Source organism: Mesocricetus auratus, unplaced genomic scaffold (genome assembly GCF_017639785.1).
Source record: "Mesocricetus auratus isolate SY011 unplaced genomic scaffold, BCM_Maur_2.0 Super-Scaffold_100691, whole genome shotgun sequence".
NCBI lineage: Eukaryota > Metazoa > Chordata > Mammalia > Rodentia > Cricetidae > Mesocricetus > Mesocricetus auratus.
Genome location: NW_024429267.1, coordinates 45770044 through 45790788, shown reverse-complemented (window position 1 = coordinate 45790788; position 20745 = coordinate 45770044). Strand labels below are relative to the sequence as shown.

The following is a 20745-nucleotide window of genomic DNA, read 5'->3' as shown; positions in this document are numbered from 1 at the left end:
GACTGGCGGGCGAGGCCGTAGCCAGGCAGGGACTGGCCCTTTGATCTTTCGGCGTCCCTGCATCCCTGCGTCCCAGTGGCTGGCCAAGGTCATCACCTATATTCCCTTGTTGCTACATAATCAGGTCTGAGCAGGGCAAGGCTTCTCTTTGCCCTGCAGCTCTGAACAGCGAGACCTGGACCAGACATGGACTCGGGGCTGACTGTCAGGCTCGGGCCTCTGTAACCTGTGCCATCCCGCCTTCATGTGCCCTGACCAGCTCGCTGGCCACAGACAAAGCTCCTCTAGTTGTCCTAGGGTCTCTACATACATAGCATCAGAGGCAGGCCAGTCAGGGATGGCCATCTGCTGGTGCCACCTTCAGACTGTGTCCCAGGCCTCAGATGTCAGCTGTTCTCTCTCCAGGTGCCTCAGCCAGATCGCCCCCTCAGTTGCCCCACCTGTGAAGTTGGGTGCCAGCTGTGGGATCAGGGAGTGGGTATATGTGCTCCAGTATTACCACATCTGTTGCAGGACACATTGGCATACCTGCTACATGTGTGCACATGTATGTTCTGTATGTTGCCACCTAAGACCCCATTGCTGTTGAATATCCATGACCCTCAATCCTAATTTTCTCTGAGCTAAAAAATAGCTGGGGTTTGACAGGGGCAGACTTGCCAAGAGGACCTTTCAGCTCCCCCGAAGACAGGTTCACAAGCTTCCTGGAGTTCTGTGTGTGTCTTTGGTCTGTCATGAGCTAAACTACCTACCTGTCATTCATTCCAGGAGAGGCTTTACCCGAGTGTCCTGAGGGCGGGAGCAGCAGGGAAAGCAGAAGGCCCAAGTGTCCCCTGCCCTCAGCTCCCGGCTGGGGGAGCCCCCTTTTCCCACGATGACACCTCCCGGCTCGTTCACAGTAGGCTGAGAAGCCCACCATCAGCCTTGCGGGGTCTGGTGGGCTTGCGCTCTGCAGGGTGTCGCGGCTCCTCGAGGGTGTCTGGTTAGCCTGTTTCAGGTCAGGTGGGGTCTTGTGGTGCACTAGCTGTGTCCTCTGCTTGGTGGCCAGCTAGGGTGAGCGCAGGGTGTCCAGGCTCTGGGCCAGCATCCGTCCTACCCCGCCACCACTCCCACCTGCCCATTAACCCTTTCAGGCCCCCATGGGAAGGTGGCCCCACGCCGAGTGGAAGCGCCCACCCCACCTGAGCAGACTCTTTGAAGCCATCACACGCTGGCTTGCACCCATAGCCCTTTCATTGGGATTAGCTTGGGCTGCCTGTGAATCAAGTGTTTCGCTTTGGGTGTGGCCCCTTCTCTGGCCTGCCCACATGTCCCACTTTCTCTTCCATGGCTGTCAGCAACTGGAGAGGGAGCTACGTAGGCCCTGGGAGAGGAAATGGGAGTTCAGGATAACTGTGGTCTCAGTGCCTGTCTGTCACAGGGAGCCCTAACTGGTGTCTTGCCCTGCCCTTTATCCACAGAACTTAAAGCCACAGGCACCGCCCACTTCTTCAACTTTCTGCTCAACACTACAGACTACAGAATCCTGCTCAAGGATGAGGACCATGACCGAATGTATGTGGGCAGCAAGGACTACGTGCTGTCCCTGGACCTGCATGACATCAACCGAGAGCCCCTCATTGTAAGGACCGGCCTGAGTGGGGCGAGGCAGGGTGAGGGGCCAGGGGCCAGGGGCCAGGGGCCCGTATCCTCTAACCTCTGCTTTTGGCAGATCCATTGGGCAGCCTCGCCACAGCGCATTGAGGAGTGCATACTGTCAGGCAAGGATGGCAACGTGAGTGTAATGGGCTCCGAGGTGGCCTCAGGGGGAGTAGAAATGGGCATGTATCTGGGCATCTACACAGCTTCCTATCTGGCCACAGGGAGAGTGTGGGAATTTCGTCAGGCTCATCCAGCCCTGGAACCGAACACATCTCTATGTGTGTGGCACTGGCGCATACAACCCCATGTGCACCTATGTGAACCGTGGCCGTCGTGCACAGGTGAGTAAGCTCCTTCCGGCCCTGGCTCTGTCTGGTCCCCTCTGGTGCCTTCATTCCAAGGTCCTGCTGGGAGGATGGGCTGGAGACCCATCCTTACCACTTCCAAGCCCTGTAGCCTTGGTGAGTAAGTTGTTCAGCTCTCTGAGCCTGGGTTTCCTTACGTGGAAATGGGGCTCACAGTTCCCTTCTAACAGGTCGGTGTGAGGAAGAGGCACTTAGTGGTCTCCAGCTAGCACTGTACCTGGCGCATAGTAAGCGTTTGCTCAGCACGGGCAACAATTCTCTGTGGATCTTCACCCAGCCACCAAGTCAGAGGGCCTAGTGGGATCTTTGGTAACAGAGAGCTGGAAGCCTGGGTCAGCTTTCACCATGTGGCCTGGGGGAGAGCTGCTCTCCTCCCCTTGGTCCAGGGTTGGGAGAAGCTGCCTCCCCCCAGCTCTGCTCCATCCTGCCTGCTTCTGCCCTTCTCCATTTCCATGTGGGCATGTATGTGAGTTGTGTAACCTCATAGGGCTTGTCTGAGAATGACTGGACATAAGGGGCACATGCGTGTGCAGGCGTGTGCCAAGCCTGTGTGTATGTGTGTGTACACATGCATATACGTTCTCTGGGGACCCATGTGTTCATGTGTGTTCCTGGCCTGTGTGGTATGAGAGGCTGGCAGCCCAAGCCCGCTCCCCCAGCCCCTGTCACCCCTGGCTCTAACTTCTTTATTCCTCGTCTTCTCAGGCCCCGTCATGGACCCAGGTGCAGGTGGTCAGAGGCCGAGGCAGCAGGGCCACAGACGGTGCCAACCGCCCGACACCCACAGCCCCACGCCAGGTGGGCCTCATCCTTCTAGTCTTTTGCCGAGCCAGACGACCTCTGAGTTCAGTTTACCCTGGGCCTGGCCCCAAGGCCAGCCTCCCCAGTGTCTCCCTTCTCCCTCACGCCCCCGCCCCGTTCCCATCCCTTCCCTGCAGTGCCCTCAGGTTCTGAAAGCAGTTCCAGCTGGACTCTTGTCAGCCTCAGTGGAACCCCTGCAGGCAAGAAATCCTGAAGCCACCAGGTGGGGAAGACAGGAGTCCTGGGGACAGTTGTGCCTCAGCCCTGAGAGTGTGTGTGGACACACATGAGCACATGCCCGCATGTGCTTGGGCACGTCTTACATCCACAGAGGTTCTGGCACATGACTCCGTGTGTCTGTTCCTGTGCCTCCTGTGGGCCATGTGGTAGATGCAGGAGCCCTGCACACTGACATATGGGGCTCTCTTTTGAGGTAGTGTGTCTGTCCGTTAGTCAAGACTGGGGGTCTGGACTCGGGGTAAGGCAAGGTGGGGCTGGGCAGGGGCGGGCAGGGGGCAGAGGCTGCCGGTGAATGACAGCATGTGAGTATGTATGATTATGTGTTTATGTGTGACTCTGTGTATGTGTCTGTGTCTTTGTCTGTCTGTCTGATGGGTAGTGCTGAAAAATCTAAGACTATCTAGATTCTGTGTGTGTGCATTTAGGGTGAGCAGTGGGTTACATGTGCCAGTTATGCTGTCTGCGTACCTGTGAGCCATCCCTGTGTGCACAGGATGTTACGTGTGCAGAGTGGAACTGAGAGCAGGCGTGTGCACAGGATGTTGCGTGTGTGCACAGGATGTTGCGTGTGTGCACAGGATGTTACATGTGTGCACAGGATGTTACATGTGCAGAGTGGGACTGAGAGCAGGCGTGTGTGCACAGGATGTTACGTGTGCAGAGGATGTTACATGTGCAGAGTGGGACTGAGAGCAGGCGTGTGTGTACAGGATGTTACGTGTGTGCAGAGGATGTTACGTGTGCAGAGGATGTTACATGTGCAGAGTGGGACTGAGAGCAGGCGTGTGTGTACAGGATGTTACGTGTGTGCAGAGGATGTTACCTGTGCAGAGTGGGACTGAGAGCCATCCCTGTGTGCACAGGATGTTACGTGTGCAGAGAGGGACTGAGAGCAGGCGTGTGCACAGGATGTTACGTGTGCAGAGAGGGACTGAGAGTAGGCGTGTGCACAGGATGTTACGTGTGCAGAGTGGGACTGAGAGCAGGCGTGTGCACAGGATGTTACATGTTCAGAGTGTGACTGAGAGCAGGCGTGTGCACAGGATGTTACGTGTGCACAGGATGTTACGTGTGCAGAGTGGGACTGAGAGCCATCCCTGTGTGCGCCTTCCCATCACCATCCTGCCACCTGCTGCCACTTCCTCTGTGCGTCTCTCCTCCTCCTCCCTTTCCCTTGCCTTGCCCGCCAGGCCTGTGAGCTAACCAGAGACTTCACAGGCCCTTCCTTGCACCTTCTGAGATGACCAGGGTAGCTTTGTGAATTCCACATGGTGTCAGCTGCCCCCCCCAGATGTGGAAGGGCAGAAACCCTGTGACCTTCTGGTCCACCCTGGGGGCCACAGGTAGAGCAAGAACCCTGGAGGACACATCCTAGAGCTCCCTGGTTGTACCAGATGGTAGGAGAGCAGAACCCCCTGACCTACCCAGGTCTGCACCCCCTCCTTGGCTCAGGATAGGCAGCTATAGCTCAAGGTATCAGGGGGTCGAGCAGGCATTTTTCTGAGCTAGTTAGCATGGAGGGATTTTAGCCCATATAAGCCCACCCTGTGTTCCCCAAGACCTGGACCTCTGAGACTTGATTCTTAGTGTTTGCCTGAGGCATCAGATCAGAAATTGGTTCCCTTGGAAACACCATGGTCCTGCCCCAGGGGGCCTGGATGGATGGAGTTCAAGTCTAAGGACCCTTGGGAGTGTGTATAAGGGGGTGGATTAAGGATGTCTCTTGGGGTTCGTTCTTGCCCCAGGAACCTTATAAAATTCATCCATCTTGTCTGTGGGACTGGCCTGGATGTGCTGAGCCCCTCTCTACCCTGCAGGATTACATCTTCTACCTGGAGCCTGAAAGACTCGAGTCAGGGAAGGGCAAATGTCCATACGACCCCAAGCTGGACACAGCCTCGGCCCTTATCAGTGAGTGCCTCCACTCCACCCTGGTTCCGTGCTGTCAGTGTGAGGGGGCGGTTACCAACACTCCAGAGTTGACCATGCCAGAGACCATGACCACGTCCCGTTAGCCCCCAATGCGGGGGACATACCCGGAGGGTGTGGGGGTCCAGCACAGACGCTGGGGTAAGCGGAGAGGCGGAGCCTAAGCTGTATAAGCCTCCACCCAGCCTCCTGGATGGGACACTCAGGTCTTCCCCTGAGATATCAAGTGGGGTTTCTGCAAAGCCTAGAACTCTTGGAGCCATGGGCTACCTAGAAGAGAGATAAACTGGAATTGTACTGAGAGGGACGTGAGGGGTCCCATAGCTCCTGCATAGGTCAGAGGCAGTAAGAGGTTCCCACACAGCACCCCCACCAGCCGGGGAGGTCATGTTTCTGGGCTATGCAGGTGTCTGGGACAGCTTGGGGCTCTTCTCGAGGAGTGCCCTATTGAGAGACTCCAGAGTAGCACTGCATCTGCTTGCAGACTGGGGAGCTTGCCCTGGGCTCGCACTCTGCCCGCTCTTTGACTGTCCATCCCCAGGATATCTCACAGAGCGGCTACGGGGTGCTCTGCCACCTGTAAGCCTGGGAAAGGCCCCTGGGTCGGTGGGGGTTTAGGGGATGGGGCAGGAGTTTTCCCCTTGGTGAATGAGAAGGCTGAGTCCAAACCTGGGGATATAACTGGGGGAAGGTAGGGTATACCCTGGAGACTCAACGGGAAAGACACGATACACTGGAGACACTCAGCAGCTAAATTGTCAGGAATTTTGTGATCCAGTTGTTAAACACAGCTATTATTGAAAATTAAATTATAGAGGCTCACAACCAAATCAATTGTTTTAAAACAGAAGTAATGGCAGCAAACTATAATAAATGCTCAAAACTTATTACTCCTAATTGTTTTACTATATTGATTGCTACATTGTGGTCTGCACTTTTGAGGCTCTTTAGGCCTGCTGTGATTGTGTGGTGGGAATCCTATAGGGTGACATTGACGCGTCTTCCCAGCTGTGAAGTGACCTCGGTTAGCAGCTCGAAATGAGCTGGGATGGGAGAGTCACAGGAAGTGGCTATTGCCACTGACAGGTCTTCTCCCAGAGCCAGTTGTAAACACTTTCTAAGAGATATGATTGTGCCCTGGGCAGCTCTGCCGAGGGGCCCCTGAGTCTGAGCTTCCCCTGACTCATCCCTGACCCCCCTACAGACGAGGAGCTCTACGCAGGAGTGTACATTGATTTTATGGGCACCGATGCAGCCATCTTCCGCACACTTGGAAAGCAGACAGCCATGCGCACAGACCAGTACAACTCCCGGTGGCTCAATGGTGAGCTCCACCCACCGTTAGTGGGAAGTGTGGCAGGGACGTGCAAGGAAATCTACAGGAGCGTGCCTGGGGGAGAGTTTTGAGCCCGTGACTGGCCAGCTTGTGGCAGGGCTGGTTTCCTGTTGGGGATTCTATTGGAGAACAAGAAACAGCCAGGCTCGGTGCTGCTGACCCCTGCCCTCCTGTCTACCCGCAGACCCTTCGTTCATACATGCCGAGCTCATCCCCGACAGTGCGGAGCGCAATGATGACAAACTCTACTTCTTCTTCCGAGAGCGCTCTGCAGAGGCTCCACAGAACCCCGCTGTGTACGCCCGCATCGGGCGCATCTGCCTCGTAAGTGTCCGTAAAGCCCACTGTAGCCAGTCCTGGGGTGAAGGAAGGAGCTGATCTAATGTGACTGCCTGCCCCACCCCTAGAATGACGATGGTGGCCACTGCTGCCTGGTGAACAAGTGGAGCACATTCCTGAAGGCCCGGCTTGTCTGCTCTGTGCCAGGCGACGATGGGATTGAGACCCACTTCGATGAACTCCGTGAGTGCTCAGCAAGCAAGCAGGGTCCTGTACTTGCAGCAGGAGGGATGGAGGCTGTGTCAGTGGTCAGGGTGCTTTAGGGGACCCCTTCCTGTGGGCAGGAGTGGATGGGTCTGTGGGATTCCTCCCGCAGGCAGTGTCCCCAGTACTTTCCCCCCTTTTCCAGAGGATGTGTTTGTCCAGCAGACCCAGGATGTCAGGAACCCAGTCATTTATGCTGTCTTTACCTCCTCGGGGTAAGGCTGGAGTCAGGGCAAGCATTGGTAGGACGGGGTGGGGTGGGGTGGGGTGTTATGGCTTATGGAGGACCCTGACCTGGTGTGAGCTATGGGTTGGATGTGGGCTGGGGAGGGCCATGGGTCTGTCCTAGCCATAGCAGTGACCTCTTGCACACAGCTCCGTGTTCCGAGGCTCTGCTGTGTGTGTCTACTCCATGGCTGACATCCGCATGGTCTTCAATGGGCCCTTTGCTCACAAGGAGGGCCCCAACTACCAATGGATGCCCTTCTCAGGGAAGATGCCCTATCCCAGACCTGGCACAGTAAGTACCTCCATGTGTTTCTCTCCTTTTGTAACCAGGCCGGCCTCAAATTGAGAACTCAGAGATTTGCCTGCCTCTGAGTGCTGGAGTTAAAGGCGTGCGCCACCGCCACCACCCAGCTTTTTTCCCTATCCTGTCTTGAGACCGGTCCCACTGTTTATCCCTGGCTGGCATGGAGCTCACTGTGTGGATCAGACTTGGCTAAAACTCACAAAGATCTGCTGTCTCTACTCCTTAAGTGCTGGGATTGAAGGTGTGCCTTCTGCTTTGTTTTTGTGTCTGTGTGTGTATGGGTGCTTGGCCTGCATTGTGTCTGTGTACCTTCTAACAGAGACCAGGAGAGGGCATCAGATCCCCTGGAACTACAGTTGGTTATGAGCCTCAGTGTGGGTACTGGGAATTAACCCTAGACTTCTAGAAGAGCAGCCAGTGCTCTTATCCTCTGAGCCACAGTCCCAGCGTCTTTGTTTTTAAGAGGCCCTGCTCGGGCTCTCTGCACACATGGGCTCCGCTATAATGAGGCTCCCAGTCAACAAGGGCAGTGAAACACAACACACTTAGAAAACTACTATTCACAGCCAGGCATGGTGGCGCACGCCTTTAATCCCAGCACTTGGGAGGCAGAGGCAGGCGGATCTCTGTGAGGGCAAGGCCAGTTTGATCTACATAGTGAGTTCAAGGACAGCGAGGGCTGTGTAGAGAGACCCTGTCTCAAAAAACAAAATAAAAAAAGAAAACTGCTGTTCACACAACACATCAGGCTGTGAAGAAAGCGGCCTCCCAAGGTTTTGAGGCAGATGAGGGGCTGGTGGTGGGCCGGAGGGCACTGGAGGAAGCTTCTTGGGAGGTGAAGTTCAGAGGGAGGAGTCTTTGAGGCGAATCTGGAGTCCGGCTGGCTGGCTCACAAGAGGAGGTGGTGAGGAATGGGCAGGGTGGAGCCATGTCCACTCTGCATCGTTGGGAACTATGTCACTTGATCAGGGTATGACCTGGTGGCCTGCCACAGGACACCCGAGTATGAGGACTCAGGCATTATCTGGCCTATGCAGTGGTTCAGGACTGGCGTGGGGAAGCTGGTCTCTGAAGGGGTCTGGAAGACTTCCTTCAGAATGAAGTTGGAGTTGGACGATGACAGGCTGAGCCCAAAGCAGAAGGAACAGCATTGGGGAAGGGAAAGCATGACTGGTGTGTGTCAAGATCTTGAGGCCAGCAGCCCAGCTGCACGGGAAAGGGAGCATGAGACCAGAGGGACAGCCGGACAGGAAGGAGACAGCTAGGTGGGGATGAGGACGTGGGAAGGGCGTGGTCAGTTCAGCCAAATGCTGGCACAAGGTCATGACGCATGTCAGCAGGCAGATCTGTCTGGTGGGAGGCAGAAACCAGGAATGGGTTTGGAGAGAGAGACAGGTGGGTGTAGGGGTGGTATGGAAGCTTCTCCTGAGCTGATGGGTCCATGTGTCCCGCCTGGACAGCCCGGGCCTGACACTCATTCTCTGCCTGCAGTGCCCTGGCGGAACCTTCACACCCTCGATGAAGTCCACCAAGGACTACCCTGATGAAGTCATCAACTTCATGCGCAGCCATCCTCTCATGTACCAGGCTGTATACCCGCTGCAGCGGCGCCCCCTGGTGGTCCGGACAGGCGCCCCCTACCGCCTCACCACTGTCGCTGTGGACCAGGTGGACGCAGCAGATGGGCGCTATGAGGTGCTTTTCCTGGGCACAGGTACCCACTGCTGCTCTCAGGCCCTCCCACGCTGGGCCCACTGGATGGGAGGAACTGATCCTGGGGCTAGGGGCTGCTTCAGACTCATCTATAGGAGCCTTTTCTCCTTAGCCAGAATAGCCCGGAAAGTCGTAACACCAGGCACTTGGGCCCTTGTATGAGTTGAACTTAGGATACGTGGATCTAACTGCCCATGCACGTGGACACACGGACACATGGACACACGGACACACACATTCACACTTGACACCTCTCATAATTGCAACAGCACCCAACTCAGTTGCCCATTTTTTGTTCTCAGCAGGGTCCAAAATGAGAGTCTGGGTGTGGGTGCAGACCCTGGTAGTGACCCTCTTTGTCCTGTTCTAGTCCCCCCACAACTCTGCCCTTCATCCAAGGGAACCCCTGGAATCTATCATGGAAGCCCCACTCCACTGCCCTCGAGGAGATGGGGCTTTGGTGGGGAAGGGGCTGAGGCTTTGCCCCTTCCCCAGCACCCCCAGCCCCACTGAGGTCCTGCCCGGCCCGTTCCAGACCGCGGGACAGTGCAGAAGGTCATTGTGCTGCCCAAGGATGACCAGGAGGTGGAGGAGCTCATGCTGGAGGAGGTGGAGGTCTTCAAGGTAGTGAAATACCACCCGGTCCTGTCCACACCACCTTGACCCTCTCTGGTCCCTAGCCTCTGATCTTAGACCTAAGCCAGGGCAGGGAAGAGTCCTCAGGGTCCCAAGCTGACCTCTGTTTTCTTTCAGGAACCAGCAGCCGTTAAGACTATGACCATCTCTTCCAAGAGGGTGAGTTTTTGGCAGTGTGGGCTGGGAGTGGGGTTAGAGCCTGTGTCCCATTGGGGTCACGCCCTTGGCATAAGGACAGGGAAACGGAAACGCGAACGGAGCAGGAGGAGTCCAGCCCGACTGGCTACTGATAGGTCTGTCTATGAAGAGAGCTGACACTGCCCTGCTTCTGCCCCAGCAACAACTGTATGTGGCCTCAGCCGTGGGCGTCACACACCTGAGCCTGCACCGCTGCCAGGCATATGGAGCGGCCTGTGCTGACTGCTGCCTCGCCCGTGATCCCTACTGTGCCTGGGATGGCCAGGCCTGCTCCCGCTACACAGCGTCCTCCAAGAGGTATCCAGACTGCCAGAACCTTGGGATTTTATCCACAGCTCTGGGAGCTCAGAGGCGTAGATAATGCTGGGGTGGGAGCAGGAGTGGAGCGCGGATAAGACATAACTGCCCTGCAGCACGGGGCCCTGCTCTAAAGCCCTGGGGGTGCAGGAATCTGGGAGCAAGCCTCCCAAGAGCCCTCCTTCAGGAGTTATCCTCAACCAGGCGGAGTCGCCGGCAAGATGTCCGCCATGGGAACCCCATCAGGCAGTGCCGTGGGTTCAATTCCAATGGTGAGTGAGCATGCTACACCTCCTGTGGGGTGCTTCGCACCTATGCCTACAGACACCCCCACTGTACGGACTTGCAGATGGCTCCCTAGGTGGTGGGAACCTTAAGTCTATAGGATGTCCTGTGCCCCTCGCTGTCTGGATAGATACCCGGTGATGAGGTCCTGTCTTTTTGTGGGGGTGCCCCGGGATGCCTGCCTCTCCCACTGAACAGACGGGCTTCCTAGGAGCAATGCTGCTTCCACTCAAGGCCCTCTTGATCCACAGCAAACAAGAATGCCATAGAGTCTGTGCAGTACGGAGTGGCTGGCAGCGCGGCTTTCCTCGAGTGCCAGCCTCGCTCGCCCCAAGCCACCATTAAGTGGCTGTTCCAGCGAGACCCCAGTGACCGGCGCCGTGAGGTGAGTCCCTATGTCCCGCGGGGGGCTCGTGCTGCACTGTGGATGTGGGAGTTCCTTTTCACAGTGGCAAGCCTGTGTGAGAGAAGTATAGTATGGCAGCCAGCCGGGGACAGCCCTCATTCTGTAAAACCCCATCCTTACACCAGGATCATTATTTGAGTGAAGTGAGTTCCGTAGAAACTCTGTGGGATAGGGCTTCACTATATGGAAAACATTCATAGGCTGGCTTCATTTAATAAAAATTCCATATCTGAGCTGGGCATGGTGGCGCACGCCTTTTAATCTCAGCACTCAAGAGCCAGAGGCAGGTGGATCTCTGGGTTCAAGGCTAGCCTGGTCTACAGAGCAAGTTCCAGGACAGCCAGGGCTACACAAAGAAACCCTGCCTTGCAAAAAAACAAAAAATGAAAGAACAAAATATTCCATATCTGTACTCTGTTGGGGTATACCTCCTTGTATGGAACATCATGTGGGTGAGCTCCAGTATATGGAAATTCTGTGGATATTTTCTGGAAAAGCCTTACCGATGTCCCTCTTTACATGGAAATGGTATGTGGGTACCACAATTGGGTATTCTCATTAAATGAAAATTCTGTCTGTGCTCCAAAATTTTCTCATTCATTGTTCAGAACCCCCCCTAGGGTCATCACCCCTCCTGAAGTGGGAATATGTGTGGATACCTTATTCAGATCCCTCTCATGTGCAAACAGTACGTGGGCTTTTTTCTTGGTATGTGGAAATACCATGTGGGTGTCTCTGCTCGGAATGGCCACAAAGGTGGCCTCGTCTGGAAGCTGGCTAGGGCCGTGGAGTGGTGACCCAGCCCCTGAGTCCCCACCCCTACCCCTGCAGATTCGTGCAGAGGACCGCTTCCTGCGTACAGAGCAGGGGCTGCTGCTTCGTGCCCTGCAGCTTGGTGACCGCGGCCTCTACTCCTGCACGGCCACTGAGAACAACTTCAAGCACATCGTCACTCGGGTGCAGCTGCATGTACTGGGCCGGGACGCCGTTCATGCTGCCCTCTTCCCCCCACTGGCTGGGAGCGTCCCTCCACCTCCCGGTGCAGGCCTCCCCACACCTCCTTACCAGGAGCTGGCACAGCTCCTAGCCCAGCCGGAAGTGGGCCTCATTCATCAGTACTGCCAGGGTTACTGGCGCCATGTGCCCCCCAACCCCAGGGAGGCTCCAGGAGCACTTAGGCCTCCTGAACCCCAGGACCAGAAAAAACCCCGGAACCGTCGCCACCACCCTCCGGACACATGAGGCCAGCTGCTGGAGGCCTACATAGGACCAGCCTAGTCCCTCATCCCTTTTAATATAAAAGATATATATATATATAAAATATCTATATTCTATACATACCCTACCCCTGCAAAGACAGTATTTATTGGTGGGTTGTATATAGCCTGCCTCAGTGGCAGCATTATCCAGGACTTAGACCCATGTTGGTCAGCAGCGGCACATGACTGGGCATGCCCAACCTGGCCCAGGAAGTTGCCAGGGCCAGGCCAAGACCACACAGTCCCCAGACTCTGCGGAAATCTCCTTGCTCGACAGCTGTCAAGATCTACAGAACACAGGGAGGGAGCGAGCCCTGTTTGCCCGGGCATGGACCATACACCTTTGCTGATGAGTATCGTCAGCTGTGCTGTGGCGTAGACATGGACACCAGGACTGCTGTGGAGTCTGGGGGTGGGGCCTCAGGGCACTCAGGAGGGAGGGAGGGGCCACACAGGATACAGGCCCCTGCCAGGGGTGCTCAGTCAAGGCCAGCCTTTCCCAGGTATTTATTCTCTATTTATTGGGGACGGAAGAGAAGTCTGCCTGGGCGGGGCAGGGCCTCCTCCTCTCCCTCGCCTGCCCTGGCAGGTCCACCCCACTCTACCTCCGTACTTTCCCTGTGCCACCCTGACCCACGGGAAGAGATGCAGTGGGCCCGGGCCCGCTGTGCTCGAGAGCCCCCAGCCCTGAGGGTAGGTGTGCCATGGTGGAGGCCTGCAGGGCATCCCCAAAGGTTCCCTTCCGCCCACTGCTTCAGGTGATGGGTGTAAATAGCTCTGCGTGGCGGCAGTTGGGTAGCCCTCTGCTACCCAGGCCACAGCCACTCTTGGGTTCCATCTTGCTAATAAACACTGGCTCTGGGACTAGACTTGGCTTTCTCTGCTTGGTGGTTGAGGTGGGGATGGAGGTGGCTTAGGCCCACACTTCTAATCTCAGCACTCGGGAGGCAGAGGCAGGCAGATCTCTGAGTTTGAAGCCAGCCTGGTCTACAGAGTGAATTCCAGGGACAGCTAGGACTTCACAGAAACCCTGTCAAAAAAACAAAACAAAACAGGGCAGTGGTTGCGCACGCCTTTAATCCCAGCACTCAGGAAGCACAGGCAGGCGGATCTCTGAGTTCCAGACCAGCCTAGTCTACAAGGCCTACAAGAGTGAGTTCCAGGACAGCTTCCAAAGCCACAGAGAAACCCTGTCTTGGGAGACAAAAAAAAAAAGAAGACTCAAACTCCCTGGTTCAATTCCCAACAACCACATGGCAGCTCATAACTGTAACTCCAGTTTCAGGAAATTCAATACCCTCATATAGACATGTGCAGGCAAAAGGCCAATAAAATAAATAATTAAAAATAATCCTATGTAGAAAGCAGGCTAGTCTGCCCAGGACCCCTGGGGCACAGATGAAGCAGTCTTGCTCCTGATCAGAGCCCTCTTCACTCAGGGTGAACCCCCCAAAATGCCAGTTTAGGGTGTCTCCTCCACTCCTAATTAGGGATACCTTCATGCTCAGTGCCTGGGATGCTGGCACTCCCCTAGTAGTCTGTTGCAGAGTTTGAGTCTGGTTTCAGGAAATCCAACGAAGAGGCTCCAGACTAGTACAGAAAGCCTTGGGGGCTTAAGATGTGGGGTTTCCAATTGTGTGCGGATGAGGAATCTCTAGAACCCAGGAGTTCAGCTCAGCAGCTGCCACGTTTCACCAACTGCTGTGCCTGAGCAGGTCTCCAGTCGAGTTTCAGTGGTGCCTGTGGTGTCTCCCACTGGGTGGACCGGATGGGAGCAGGGCATCTCCGGGAAGCACCACGTCTCAGCATCCATATCTGACAATAGACCTGCCAAAGATCCAGAGTTTAGTCACCTCTGTAGTTAGTTTGTGGCACATACAAGCTCTGTGCACACACCAGAGACGTGTGTGCATCTAAATACAGCCAAGTGGGCTGTCGAGTGTCTACCCCAGTTACCTGCATTAGCGCACTCAGGAACATATGAACAACGAACCCACACAAAGCACTGCGAAATAAACATGAACACCTGTGTCTGTAAGGCATGCATAGGATGCTGGGGTGCAGCTCAGGAGGAAAGAACATGCCTAGCATGCAGGAATACCTCGATTTGATTCCCAGCACACACACATGGCACCAGTGCACATACATACACACATTGCATGCATAGTCACATAAACAGGTGTGTAAGCAAAGCTAGCAGGTGTACACACACGTGCGCATATACAGGCCCAAGTGTAGTCATTACTTGGTCCTAGTAAGAAACAGAAAGGCACACCCAGGCAGGTATAGCAGACTCAACCTGCAGAAAGCATGTGGAAACCGAGTTCGGGGTCACATTTAGCCCTGAGTGCGAGGCAAATATGAAGTCACCTGGTCCCTCGTGGCTTCCAGAAGGCCCAGAACCCTCTGATTCAGAGATACTCCACACTTGGGAATCACGGCTAATCACCTGAACCTGTGCTCCTCCTAATCAGTAAAATGGGGCTGTGGTTTGGGCATCACCTTCCCCTGTGTTCCATGGAAGCTTACGAAAGAGTGGTTATGAACACAGTCGGGCAAGCAGGAGCTCCTCCGCTGCTTCTCCTCAGCTGTCCCCTGCCAGTCCCAACCCCAGTTCTACTTCTGGGGCCAAAGGGGCTTTTCCCTCAGCTATACCGAGAAAACTATAGGACAGGGCATGGACTCTCTGGGTCTCTTCTGGAGAATTGGAGGAGGCAGAGGGGTGCAGAGTCAGCAGTCCAAGGATTGGGGCCTGATTAAAAGGCTAGGAGACTGAGCCTCACCTGTCCTTGTCTCTGATTGGCCCTCGGGCATTGCCAGCTCCCAAATCCCACTAAGCAATCCCACCAGGGCCTGCACAGGTCTGTGGAGAGCCAGTTGATTGCCAGCTTTAGGGCCAAAAGGTTGTCTGAGGAGGCCAGAGGCTGCCTACCCTGTGGCCCTTTGCCTGCTGCTGGGACCATGGGGGCTGGGGCCAGTGCTGAGGAGAAGCATTCCAGAGAGCTAGAGAAGAAGCTAAAAGAAGATGCAGAGAAGGATGCTCGAACCGTGAAGCTGCTGCTGCTGGGTAGGGGTGCGGCCAGTGCTGGGGAGGGGACTGCTGCTGCTGGGTAGGGGTGCAGCCAGTGCTGGTGAGGGGTCTGCTGCAGGTCAGCAGCCTGGAGCTAGGCAGGCAGCCCTTCTATGAAGCAAGGATTCCTTGAGAGGTGGGAATGACAGTCTGGTGGGGCAGGGCACAGAGTGAGAACCACCCCACCCCCACCCCACCCCACCCCGGGCAAGGTCTGACTGGTGGTGATGTTCCAGTCTCCCAAGGTTAGGCATCCTATGGCAATTTCCTGGGGACACTCTTCTTTCTGCAGAAGCGCGTGCCAAACACACCTTTGAATAAATGTATGCATTCAGGCACAATTTTGTCCTAAAGGTATAGTCTTTGGTTTTCCGGGCCTGCTTAACAAGGCCGCCCTCTCTCCCTTGGGGATAAGAAGCCTCTAGGATCACCCATGTCTGCAAAAGCACTGGGTGTCAGAATTTCATCATGGGTGAAACACCTGAAGAAAGTGGAGCGATGCCAGGCAGCGGTGGCGCACGCCTTTAATCCCAGCACTCGGGAGGCAGACACAGGCAGACCTCTGCGTCTGAGGCCAGCCTGGGCTACACAGCAAGTTCTAAAATAGCCAGGGCTACACAGAGAAACCCTGTCTGGGGGTAGGTGGGGTGGAGGCGGGAGAGAAAGTGGAAAGTTATCGACACCTACAGGAATAAATAGCGCCAAGCCCATGATCCCATGGGTAGGGAGGAGAGATGGGGGTACTGCCATTGCTTAACCCCCAAGGGAAAGTTGCTGGTTTAGGGGGCAGGCAGCGGTACTAAGCCAGGGTCCCCAGGAGAAAGGCCAAGAAGCTAAGCTGGAAATCCCATTAATTATATCCAACACCCTTGAGGAGGGCAGGCTCGGGAAGGATGTCAGCCTTGTCCTCTTCCCCATCTAAGGGTGCTAATTCCCTCTGAGCCTCTCAGAGACATCCCTTTAGTCTTTAGGTGAAAAGCAGAGGTTGGTCCCATACAGATCATCTAGTGCATGCAGTACTGGAAATATCCACATGGTGGCCCTAGAGGTTTCCTTATTTTGGTCTCGCAGCAAAATAAAGGCTCTATATACCAGAATCATGGGGCTTCCCCACCCAGCACCCACACAGTTAAGATCACTTAACTGATGTTAAGTCCCTTTTGTCATTTACAACCATTTCCCCCCAGGGGTTTTCTTTTTTTGTTGTTGTTGTTGTTTTTGAGACAGGGTTTCTCTGTAGCTTTGGAAGCTGTCCCGGAACTCACTTTGTAGACCAGGCTGGCCTCGAACTCACAGAGATACGCCTGCCTCTGCCTCCTGAGTGCTGGGATTAAAGGCGTGGGCCACCAATGCCCGCCCCCCCAGGGGTTTTCAAGACTTTACTTTGTATGGAAATGGGGGCGAGTATATCTAGCTAGCACCCCAGGGCTCTGATCCACAGGAAGTGGTCAGTGCTGGTCAGTGCGGCTCTGAGGCACAGCTTCCCTTCCAGGTGCTGGTGAATCCGGGAAGAGCACTATTGTCAAGCAGATGAAGTGAGTGTTCCCTGCCCATAGCCCCTAGAGATAGCCCTTCCCTACTGTCCCCGGGGAAGCTCTGACTGGCCGTCTTGGCTGTAGGATTATCCACCAGGATGGTTATTCGCTGGAAGAATGCCTTGAGTTCATAGCCATCATCTATGGCAACACTCTGCAGTCCATCCTGGCCATTGTTAGGGCTATGACCACGCTCAACATTCAGTATGGAGATTCCGCTCGACAGGTGAGGCAGGCTGCTATCAGTCCCTTGGGGGCTCAAGGCACCTGCCTAGGCCCAGGTTCACAACCACTGCCTCTCCCTACCATCAGGATGATGCCCGGAAGCTGATGCACATGGCGGATACCATTGAGGAAGGCACGATGCCCAAGGAGATGTCTGACATCATTCAGCGCTTGTGGAAAGACTCGGGTATCCAAGCTTGCTTTGAGCGAGCCTCAGAGTACCAGCTCAACGACTCTGCTGGCTAGTGAGTGCATGCCGGGAGCAGGGGGCGGGGCAGGACCCAGCCGGGCATCTCCCACACCACTCACCCACTCCCTCAGCTATCTTTCAGACCTAGAGCGCCTGGTGACTCCAGGGTATGTGCCCACCGAGCAGGACGTGTTGCGTTCTCGAGTCAAAACCACTGGCATCATCGAGACGCAGTTCTCTTTCAAGGACCTCAACTTCAGGTAAAGCCCCTGCACGCTTGTTCGGGAACTTCGGAACTTCACTGTCCCGAGTGACGGGCGTCCTACCCTTGCCAGGAGAAAGACTGGTCACCTCAGATGCCAGTTCATATGTGGGCTCTCCAGCCGGCTTAGGAAGACAAGGGGTGCCAGTGATGGCATGTCCCGGTGACCTTATACACCGGTCTGACTCCGGACACGGTTCTGTCCTGCAGAATGTTCGATGTGGGCGGGCAGCGTTCCGAGCGCAAAAAGTGGATCCACTGCTTCGAAGGTGTGACCTGCATCATTTTCATCGCCGCACTGAGCGCTTACGACATGGTGCTGGTGGAAGACGACGAAGTGGTGAGTGCGAGTTGGGCCTGAGTGTTCGAGAAGGGAGGCGGAGCCCAGGGAGCCACTGAGACTCTCGAAGCAGAGGCTGTCTGGGAGCTTTGGAGTGAGCCCAGAGACCAAGGGACAGCTGCCTGGTGCCAACAACCTCTGCCTTCCCCAGAATCGAATGCACGAGAGCCTGCACCTGTTCAACAGCATCTGCAATCATCGCTACTTCGCCACTACGTCCATCGTGCTCTTCCTCAACAAGAAGGACGTTTTCTCCGAGAAGATAAAAAAGGCACACCTCAGCATCTGCTTTCCGGATTACGATGGTGAGAGTCCCTAGTCCCTGCCGCCAGGCGGTGCCCCAGTCCCACAATTCCGCGCGCTGCTTCCCGCGCAAAGTCTTCCCGCACAGTGAGTGCTGCCCTCTGCCGTAGGACCTAACACTTACGAGGATGCCGGCAACTACATCAAAGTGCAGTTCCTCGAGCTTAACATGCGACGTGACGTGAAGGAGATCTATTCCCACATGACGTGCGCCACGGACACACAGAACGTCAAGTTTGTCTTTGACGCTGTCACCGACATTATCATCAAGGAGAACCTCAAAGACTGCGGGCTCTTCTGAGGTGGGGTCCTAGCTAGTCAGACCTTCCACTGTCTGTCAACGTAATCTCAGACCCCAACCCTACCCCTAGTTCCTCCCGGTGTTCACCGCTCCAGACTGCCCCATTCCCTGCTGCCCACCCCTAAGCCCCACCCCACGGCTTTCAGGCTCCACCCACTACCAGAGGCCCCACCCCTACTCATAAAGTCATCCCTCCCCAAAGTCCAGGTGCACAGGTTCCAGGGCCACCCCGACAACGACTAGTCTCATTTATTTTGCTGCTCGAGGGTGCTGAGGTTCTGTTCCCTTTTCTCTTCACAGATACCTGGGTTCATGTACTTCTCTTGCTCTGAGACTCTGTAGCCCAGCTGCTCTGTAGTCCCCAAGAACTCCTACGCCTCAACCTCTGCTCCACAAGCCACACCGAAGTCCCGAGGCTTCAAGTGCAGACCCTCCCCCAAGTCCCCAACCCCGTCCTGCCCTTCAACGCCTGGCTGCACTGGCCTCTTGGACCCACAGCAACTAGCCTCAACTAGGACAAGGCAGGACTTGGGACAGCTGGCACTCACAGTGACTCAGCAGTGCCCAGGTGACCCAGTCCTCTGCTCCCCCACCAGCAGCAGCTCACCGGGTGGATCTTGGTTCAGCCAACAGCCCTCCCTGCCCTCCCCAGCTTTCATGAAGGGCTTGAGGTACCCCTCCCTCAAGCAGGCCTGCTGCTTGCCAGCGGGTCATTCCAGCCTGCTAACCTGCATATGACAAGTCCGACATCTGTCCACCTAGTGGTCAGTGACTGTCCCTCCCAGCAGCCCAAGGGACCCAAAGTCCAAGCTCTGGTCTATGTAGGCTCACACAGATAAATTAGTGACTTTGAGGTAGGTACCAGGGAGAGTCACAAGCCAAAGCCATCCCCAAACACCAGTCTCAGGGCGTCTCCCAGTCCCTTCTCCCTCTGGGTCTTCCCCTCTGTCCTTGGGCACTTCCCTACCCCACCTCCTCCACCCACACACCGTATTCAGGGCTGGCTGGTCAAGGTATGGTGTATTGAAGGAGGGTACTATTGACATCAGCTATGACCAATAATCAAGCTATGCTGAGGGGTGGCTGAGGGCAGAGTCCAACCCCTATCGATCAACCATGGGCAAAGAATATCCCATGTGAGGTTACAGGCAATTCCATGTGGCTCTGTGGTCCCTCCTGATTCAGGTCCGTTCCTTGAGAGAGCGAGCTGAAAAACCATGCCTGAACCATTACAGACAATGTCCCACACCCCCATTATAGACAATGTCCCACACCCCCATTATAGACAATGTCCCACACCCCCATTATAGACAATGTCCCACACCCCCATTATAGATAATGTCCCACACCCCCAATCACTTCTACTCTCTTCATCAAGCATCAAGTCTTTGCTTAAGCCTGTGGACCAGAGTCAGTGCTGCTGTTGGAGACACAGTGCTTCTGTCCGGCAAGACTAGGGCATCATCTGTACCGTCCCTTAGCTATGTGCGTAGTCGTAGCAATAAACCTTTGCACCAGGTCTGCTGTCCTTTCTTGGGTCGGTGGGGGAAGCTTAACCATGAGTCCTGGGCATTTATTAAGTATTAGACATCAGTCTAATGGCCCCTTGCAAGGTAAGGTGCCCGGCCTGACTTGGGCTCTGAGTATCTTGGAGGGGGTAATGGGTCCAATTCATGACCTTTGACCAAGGCTGAGGAATATGGGTAATGTTAATGGGGTAGTCTCAGATCAGAAGGGAGGTTTTTTTCATTTGTTTGTTTAATTGTTTTATGAGACAGGGTCTTACTGGGTAGCCTAGACTGGCTATGAACTCATCATCCCCTTGCCTGAGTGCCAGGATTGGATATAGACACGCCTCTTCGAAGACAGAGAAGGAGGTTTGAGGCAGAAGTTCCTCTGACAGAGACAACAGAGTACATGAGACCCAGCTGAGCACTTGGACTTGGGAGCACAGCTCAGTAAGCAGGAGCAGGGAGGACTTGGGAGCACAGCTCAGTAGGCAGGAGCAGGGAAGGGGAAGAGAGGTGAGGACACAGTGGAGGGGGTCAGATGCCAGGGGGAGGTGGTGAGGACTTTCAGAGGCTCTCAAAACTGGGAGTGACAGTGGCTAGGATTAGGATGAGGCAAAAGTGGCCACCAAGGGCCAGCTCTGGTGGTGTGTGCTTTAATCCAGCACCCAGGAAGCACAGGCAGGTGGGTTTCTGTGTGAGACTATCTGGGTGTCTATAGCAAGTTCCAGGCCAATCGGGGCTACATAGAGAGACACTGCCCCCTTTTGAAATCAGACTTAGGGCAACTGGAGAAAAGGCTCAACTGTTAAGGGCACATACTGCTCACA

The 20745-nt window shown here is 55.2% G+C and overlaps 2 protein-coding genes across 3 annotated transcripts in view; both read left to right on the top strand.

The window, feature by feature from the left end:
- Window positions 1-13050, top strand: part of Sema3f (semaphorin 3F) — a 28171-nt gene extending 15121 nt beyond the window's left edge. Inside the window, exons 3-19 of one of the 2 annotated variants that reach the window (XM_005074900.4) lie at window positions 1461-1621; window positions 1712-1774; window positions 1863-1982; window positions 2712-2804; window positions 4865-4958; window positions 6181-6300; window positions 6497-6636; window positions 6720-6834; window positions 7001-7070; window positions 7231-7375; window positions 8879-9101; window positions 9636-9724; window positions 9854-9895; window positions 10074-10231; window positions 10436-10503; window positions 10768-10901; window positions 11754-13050. In XM_005074900.4, the coding sequence (XP_005074957.1) occupies window positions 1461-1621; window positions 1712-1774; window positions 1863-1982; window positions 2712-2804; window positions 4865-4958; window positions 6181-6300; window positions 6497-6636; window positions 6720-6834; window positions 7001-7070; window positions 7231-7375; window positions 8879-9101; window positions 9636-9724; window positions 9854-9895; window positions 10074-10231; window positions 10436-10503; window positions 10768-10901; window positions 11754-12164 (2246 nt within the window). In that variant the 3' untranslated portion in view covers window positions 12165-13050. The remainder of the gene's footprint in view (window positions 1-1460; window positions 1622-1711; window positions 1775-1862; window positions 1983-2711; window positions 2805-4864; window positions 4959-6180; window positions 6301-6496; window positions 6637-6719; window positions 6835-7000; window positions 7071-7230; window positions 7376-8878; window positions 9102-9635; window positions 9725-9853; window positions 9896-10073; window positions 10232-10435; window positions 10504-10767; window positions 10902-11753) is intronic. The other variant, XM_005074901.4, reaches the window with a different exon arrangement.
- Window positions 13051-14756: 1706 nt separating this feature from the next.
- On the top strand, window positions 14757-19926 carry Gnat1 (G protein subunit alpha transducin 1). Its single transcript, XM_013116976.3, has 9 exons — window positions 14757-15248; window positions 16744-16786; window positions 16871-17012; window positions 17099-17256; window positions 17333-17461; window positions 17674-17803; window positions 17955-18108; window positions 18217-18408; window positions 18708-19926. The coding sequence occupies exons 1-8, from the start codon at window positions 15143-15145 to the stop codon at window positions 18405-18407; spliced, it is 1053 nt and encodes a 350-aa protein (XP_012972430.1). The 5' UTR covers window positions 14757-15142; the 3' UTR covers window position 18408; window positions 18708-19926.
- The last annotated feature ends 819 nt before the right edge of the window (window positions 19927-20745 follow it).

Excerpts from the sequence above, each read along its gene's own strand:
- Gnat1 (XM_013116976.3), top strand. The coding sequence starts at position 15,143 with ATGGGGGCTGGGGCCAGTGCTGAGGAGAAGCATTCCAGAGAGCTAGAG. Across the intron at positions 16,787-16,870 it reads ACTATTGTCAAGCAGATGAA|GATTATCCACCAGGATGGTT; the intron begins GTGAGTGTTCCC and ends TCTTGGCTGTAG. Across the intron at positions 17,013-17,098 it reads ATGGAGATTCCGCTCGACAG|GATGATGCCCGGAAGCTGAT; the intron begins GTGAGGCAGGCT and ends CCCTACCATCAG.